Source organism: Pterocles gutturalis, unplaced genomic scaffold, assembly GCF_000699245.1.
Source record: "Pterocles gutturalis isolate BGI_N339 unplaced genomic scaffold, ASM69924v1 scaffold26420, whole genome shotgun sequence".
NCBI classification, from domain to species: domain Eukaryota; kingdom Metazoa; phylum Chordata; class Aves; order Pterocliformes; family Pteroclidae; genus Pterocles; species Pterocles gutturalis.
The window spans coordinates 2304-9203 of NW_010139039.1; the positions used below are offsets into that span (position 1 = coordinate 2304).

At 50.3% G+C, this 6900-nt stretch overlaps 1 protein-coding gene across 1 annotated transcript in view; it reads right to left on the reverse strand.

Annotated features, from left to right (window-relative positions):
- Positions 1–3867: 3867 nt before the first annotated feature.
- ANKS1A (ankyrin repeat and sterile alpha motif domain containing 1A) overlaps positions 3868–6900 on the reverse strand; it is a gene marked incomplete at both ends in the record, with an annotated part of 41062 nt that continues 38029 nt past the window's right edge. Inside the window, one exon of the mRNA XM_010083235.1 lies at positions 3868–3934. Within this exon, the coding sequence (XP_010081537.1) occupies positions 3868–3934 (67 nt within the window). The remainder of the gene's footprint in view (positions 3935–6900) is intronic.

Here is a 6900-nt window from a genome sequence, read left to right on the forward strand (position 1 = left end):
ATGTGAAGCGTTAAAACAGCCCTAACAAAGCCCTGAAGAGCTAAACGCTGCTGGAAAACAAAATAGTGAGGATGCATGAGCCCCCGGACACCCTTCACCTTCGCAGCAAGGGGCTGGCAAAGAGGAGAGGAGGGAGAAGCAGGGAACACGTACAGCAGCTGGTCTGCGAAGGAGGGATCCCGAACCACGCAGAACACGGCACAGCCCGCGGGAAAACACGCGGCTGAAGGACGCGGCAGCTCCCGGGTCCGGCTGCTCCCAGCACCCCGTGTGCACTTGGCTGAACCCCCCCCCACCCCGTGCACAGCAGCAGCTTTTGCAGAAGCGCTGGCTCCTCCTCTCCCCTCCATGTTAAAGCTCTTTGCTAACGATATCGATCCATCCCACGGACCGGCTCGGGGAGGGGAGGGCTGGTCACAAAGCAGGATGCGAAGCGGTTGCTGTTGGATTAGACCAAAACCCACACATCGTTTCGCATCCCTCTGCAAAGCCATCTGACCCTAGAAAACACAAACCGTCATCAGTCTGCAGCATCCAGGGCAGGCACAGGTTAAAATCCCGTCAGGAACGCACGGTGGGTTCCTCCTCACCAAAGCGAAAACCCGAGGGACAAAGGGAGATGAGATCAGCTTTATCACGGGTAGGTACTCGCATCTCAGCATCTCAGCATCTCATCGGGAGGAGCCGCTGCCCACCCAGAGCAGGTCAGATGCAGCAGTTTGGAGGTGAAGGATTTCAAAGGACAGAATCCCTCGCGGTGGCAGCTCTCCAGCATCCTCCATCACGCTGCAGTGAAGCCAGTGAGCTCTCAAGTTCTGCTTTTGTCTTTGCTCCTGATTTACAGGCAGAGAAGGGAATTCGTGCTGAAAGTACAGGGGGGAGCACCTCTCCTGCACGCAGCCCTGTTCAGTGGATATCGATACGACAGAAATACTCAGAAAACGCCCAGCATCGCCCAAATTGTGGCAGATTAACCCCATCCAAAGGGCACGGCCACCACAACACCCGTGCTGACCTGCAACCAGCATCACCCCAGTCCTGCTCCCAACACAGCCCCAGAGGAGTGGCCGGGGAGGACGATCCTCACCCCGGAGAAATCCAAGAGCCATGGGGGGAATGCCGTGTCTCTGGACAGATCCACGTGGTGGCACCTGCTCAGCCACGAAGTGTCCCCGAGGACAGCGCTGCCGCAGCTGAACCCGTCCCACCATCAGAAAGCATTTCCTACGACACTTTCAAGATGCAGATTTCCTAAAACCCAGCACATGATATTTAGGCACCTCCAGCCCCTGACACGCTACAAACAGCTCCGTGTCCACAGGCACCAAAGCCAAGCCATTATCTCCTCCTTTGAAGGATGCAGACCCAGTGACAACACTCCCAAGGACCCATGGCTCTGCCTGCAGCAGCGGAGAGGACAGGTTCCTCAAACTGCTGCTTTCCAAAGCAGTCTGGGAAAGGAAAAATTAAAATAAACTCCTTGAGCAGCTCGGAAATGTAGGAGCACTGAGACGGTTGGCTGGGAAAGGGGCAGGTTATTTCCCGGCTCTGGATGGAGACACGTGGGGACATCTGCACCCGTACCAAAGCATCCTCCTGCTGTTAGTTCCACCTTCCCTTCACATCTACCTTCCTCAAAAGAAGGCACTAAAGGTATACGAAAAAAAAGCTGGTAAAATGGCAAAACGATCCCGTTTGATGTGCGGAGCCCAGGCGTGCAGCGAGGTCACCACAGGAGCAACGGAGGAAGGTTTTTAACCGGGGCTTGGTTCCCTCTGCTGCTCCAGTCCGGATCCCAAACACAAACTCACGTGGGGTTGCTATTCCCTGCGCCCCAGCCACCCCTACTTACAACATTCACGGAAATTAGAGTGTTTTAACCCAAGATCATCTCCTGCTGCTCCGACGCTGCATTGCGGAGATAAGAGTTATGATAGTTTCAGACATGGCTGGAGGAGGACGTTGCTCTGTTTGCGGCAAATCAATGCACTGACACTACGATCCCATCTTCACCTTGTTTTATGGAGATTAGAAAAAGCAAAGCCAAAATGCACAACTAGTCTCACCCACTATTTATAAAGTTTTACTATAGAATGAATAAAACTCCATACCTACAGATCCCAGAAATATGTCTAGAAAAAAGAAACCGTGCTGAGTTTTATCTGATTTGAAGCACTGACAGGGCATCTAGAGCTTTACACAGGGGAAGCTGGAGAAGGAATGTTAAAATATTCTGGCAAACACATTTTATGGGCTGCAGAAAACCAGTAGTTTTGCTGGAAAATCTCTGCAACACTCCAGCTACTCTGGTTTGTTTTAGAGGCTGGGTGGCAGGAGCTGCTCTTTACGCCTTATTCTACTGCAGCCAAACTAAACCCGAGCTTACCAAAGACCAGGCTTGGGACAAACTGCCTGAGCAGGACTCTTCGCACCACACAGGCTTTGCTCAAGCGTTCCTGGCACCAGGAAACATTCCTTAATCTGTGAAATAAGGCAGCCTCCGAGGGACACCTCCTCACACAACACAACGTGCACCGAACCCTCCTCTGAGCCCACCGTTCCCCAGAGGAACACTGTCCCGGCCGCGCTGCGGAGCCAGGATGGGTGACCTCCCGGGGAGGTAACGGGGATATTTGATGTCTCGCTTACAGTCACTTCGATGCCCAACTCTAAATCCCAAAATCCAAATCCTATCCTCCCCAGGGCTGAAGGGAATTTGGGAGCCTTAAAGAACAAAATACGGAAGGCTAGAGAGAGGTTCTGCTCATTTCCAAAGGGACAGACCCTCGCTTATGTAATGAAAAAGCCGGAGAAAAGAGCATCTTGCTACTGCCTTATGTATGTGAAACAAAAGCAGGATTGTTGTGGGCGTTGTGAGACCAGCCAGAAGACAAAGACGCAGCGGCTCTGTTTCAGACCAACTGCTTAAAGAAAATTTTGTTGCTACCCACCAGAGAAGAACAGAAACTTGAGCCAAACACATTCTGAACGGCAGGAGAGAACTGTAAGCAATCAGCTCGATTTTCTCAGAGGCGATGTCGAGAACAACAGTAATTGTAGGAGCCAGGAGACCAGGACAACTTTCTACCCCCAGGATACTGGCTGGAGTCCTTACACCATCTTGCAGCTGCAAATTAGATTTTGTTTTGTACGTGCAGAAAACCTGATCTTCCTCCTACACAGCGAGCAAAGCCTAGTTGTGAAGTTTTAAGCACCAGAACAGAATGGTTATTGGGCTGTGCAAGCAGGGGCCACGAGCCAGCTGCTCCGGAGCCGATTTCACCACCAGCAGCATCCCAGACCCCTCGCACCTCTCCTCTCCGCTGGAAGGGAAGGACTATAAGGAGTCACTTCAGGTAGTGGAAGGCACCAGTAAAAACCCCCCAATAATTCTCAGCTTTTGTTTAAAGCTTTTCAAAGATGCAAAACATCACCTTAAAACTTGCCATATTCCAAACAATAATATTAAGCCCCCAAGTTTATAAACAGGCATTTTCAGGAAGAAACACACACACACACACACACATAGCTGTCCCTGGGTGAGTATTAATCAACACCAGGGTAACTGGGGTCCCCCCTTTCCCACCAGGCTGGGGGTACCCAATGCAATGCTCTTCACCCAGCCCCCCAAAGCCTGCAGGGAGGGAAGGACAGCTGCAGTAGATAAAATTAAATGAATCTCCCGAGGGCAGTATTGAATTAAAGTTGCCAGTAGAAGTACTGAGCAACAGGCTGAGAAGCTGAGGTCTGCTCCTTCTGTGCCCGAGCCCTCCTGTCCCTCCCGGGGGGTCAAAGCAGGTTGAGGAGCTCTGCAGGCAGGAGCCAGCACCTCGTTTTTGTACAGAGCACACGAGCTGGGTACCCTACCTGAGATCCTCTGCTGCTCCTGAGAGAAGTCGATGCCTTCGCCGATGGAACTCATGATTTTCTCGATCTGAAAAAAAAAAAAAAAAAAAAAAAAGCAAAAGCTGCATTAACGATCTGAAAAAAAAAAAAAAAAAAAAAAAAGCACATGCTGCATTATTCATAAAGCCTGAGGAAAAGTTAAAGGCAGCCCCAGGATTTCACCTGTGACGTGACTGCTGAAGAAATCCAGGAAAGGACGTTAAGATAGCTGTGACCCAGAAAAGGTACCCTAATGCCTTTCCTGGAAAGGTCTGCGTGAGGATGGGTGACTCAGAAGGGATGGGGAGAGGCTGGGACTCCACAGAGCCTCCCCTTCATCAACTTGCCAGCGCCTGAAAATAAACCGCTCCAACAGAACCATCCCGCCGGAGTGCAAAACGCGGGAGAAGGAACCCCAAGTTGCTGGGCTCACCCCATACAAACATGCAGCCGCACCCCCACCAGCAGCAACGCCTGAGAGACGCAGCTCGCTGACTTTCGCAGCACGCACAAAGTCGACTTGGCTTCACCTCAGCCTGGGTTTGGTTGGGTATTTCGGTTTGGTTTTGGGTTGTTTTTTTTAACCCATCCCATTTCCCAACCCTGTGCACAGACACCGTGCTCCTCACCACTTCCACCAAGAGCAGAGATCCTTCAAAGTGTTTGAAAATGGATCAAGTTTGCAAAAACACAAGATCACGGGGGCAAATGCCTTAACTACCCAGGAGAGGGAGCTAAAGACAATTTCATCCCCTGATTTAAGAGATTAACTGTCAACAGCTCCAGGCAAACCTCACAAAAAAGACAAAACCTGCTGCCGGAGACGGTGTCTCTTCAAGTCCCTGTAAGAGTTGCATATAAACGACTGAATTTGCCACAAAAAAATTAACACAAGTTGCAATTTTCATACAACCTACAGGACACTTTCTTAAATGAGAATCTAAACTTTAAAAAAAAAAAAATTCTAGAGTAGAATTTGTAAATCGAGGGTTTCTAATGCAATGCCACAGAGGGAAAACCGACAGTTAGCAGGTTAATTCTTTTAAGACAACAGACCTGATAAACTGCACCTCAGTAAATTCTGAATTTTCAATAATCTAAAGCACTAAAGCCCACGATTTTCTAAAGAGCAATGAGACACTTAAGAAGCTCAGGTCTGGTTGCTTACCCCCATCTTCAATCTATAACCAAGCAGAAAATAAATAAAAATCATTTAAAATCAGTGAGAGATTCCTGAACAGACATCTCCCAAGAAAATATTCCTGCGAGGCCGTTCAGAGCAGCCAGCAACAGAAAGTGGGGGTGGAAATAAACTTTAACTCTTACACAACTTTTTAATTTTTCTTTTCCCCTGGTCTTCTAAGGACAGATTTAGGGAAGGAGTCCAAGTTTTCCTGGACCTTGTCCCCCAGCTGCCTTTGCACCCCCTGCATCCCAGCGCGATGCTCTGCTTGGTGCAGCCGCACGAGCCCCCAAACCTGCCCGGGCGGCGAGCGGGGCTCCTGGGAATGCTGCTGGGAGCTGGGAGCTCGACTTCCACGCAAAACCAACGGCAGCCTGAAGCTGAACTCCATCGAGGAGGGTTTTTTAGGTGAAACAAATAAATAAACAAAAAACCAGGCAGACAGGGCACTTGGAGCATTAAATCTCATCAGGGAGAAGACATTCAAGCAATCTATAGAGGAGTCATTAAAGGATGTGGATCTTCTGCCCCTAGAAAACCATGAGGACGAGCACCTCTGTTGGGCTTGAACTGTAGCTAATGCTAGTTTACTGGGAGCTTTGAAGACCAGCCTGAAAAAAAAAAATAGAATTTTTAATCCAAATGCGGATGAAGAAAAGTGACGCTCTAAAAGGAGATTTAGGCTAAAGGAAGGGGTTTGAAGTCGCTGGATGCACAAGTCCTGCCATCAGCAGTAGGTAAGGTGAAAGCATTCTGCCCCTGGCCACAGCGAGAACGCGAACGGGACCTTTGCTAAAGCAGCCGGGAGCTCCATGACCCTGACACCGGGCTCTCCGTCACTCTGCTGGGGCCGTGCGACCACCAAGGGCTGACACGGGGGTTAACACAGTCGCTGGCACAGTGGTGGGACGAGCGATCAGACCCCTTGTTTCACAGGAGGGTAAAAATGACAAAGGGGAATTGATGGGATAGCCTGGGACAGGAAAGCTTTTACTTACAGAAGACATTCAGAACGAGACCCAGGGCTCTGGGACTGTTTTATTCCCTTCCACGGGCAGGCACCGAAGCCGAGCTGCGGCAGGATTTCTGAGATGCTGCCACACCCTGAGGGCTCGCTGCAGAATTTGGGTCTTGAGGTCAATTCAGTTGAAGCTGCAGGAGTTTAAGGGCATTAAGCTTGGAAGATTTATGTCAATTAGCTTCATTACAAGGTCTGGGTCTAAGCTGGAGCCGCTCTTGTACCTGCTGTCTGGGATTTTATCTAAAAGATGTTTAGTTCAGCAGATCTGGAAGCCCAGGAGGTTCTTGAGTCTCAAGGGATCATCTGGAGCAAGAATCACTCGGTTCCAGCCAAGCTCTTCCTATAACCAGTCACCAAGGGGGGGGGGGGAGAAAAAAAATAAAAAAAAAAGGTGGGGAGGGAGGGAAGAGGAGGCAGGAGAAAAGCGTGTTTGTTCAAGCAGCCCCAGCTCCCTGCGCCTGTCTCCCAGCAACAGAGGCAAAGCACTCTGCGGATCTCTTACACTGTGCCGGGACGTGGGGACTGCTGCCGGCGCTGCTGGGAAAGGCACAGAGCACAAGAGCACGTTTCCGTGGCAGAGTCAAACCCCACATTTGATCAGAGCTACGACTCTGAGCGCTATTTGGCAAAAGCCAGGTTAAGCTCCCTCCCATTAGATGCTTGTTGGAAAAAGAATTCCCATTTATTTCCCAGCATTTGGGCATCATCAGAGGCAGCACTGCACCCTCGTCCCGCTGCACTCCGTGCTTGGGTGCCCTCGTCCACCCTTCCCCACTTGCAGTTTTGCTCTTTCCCAATGCAGGATGAAGGG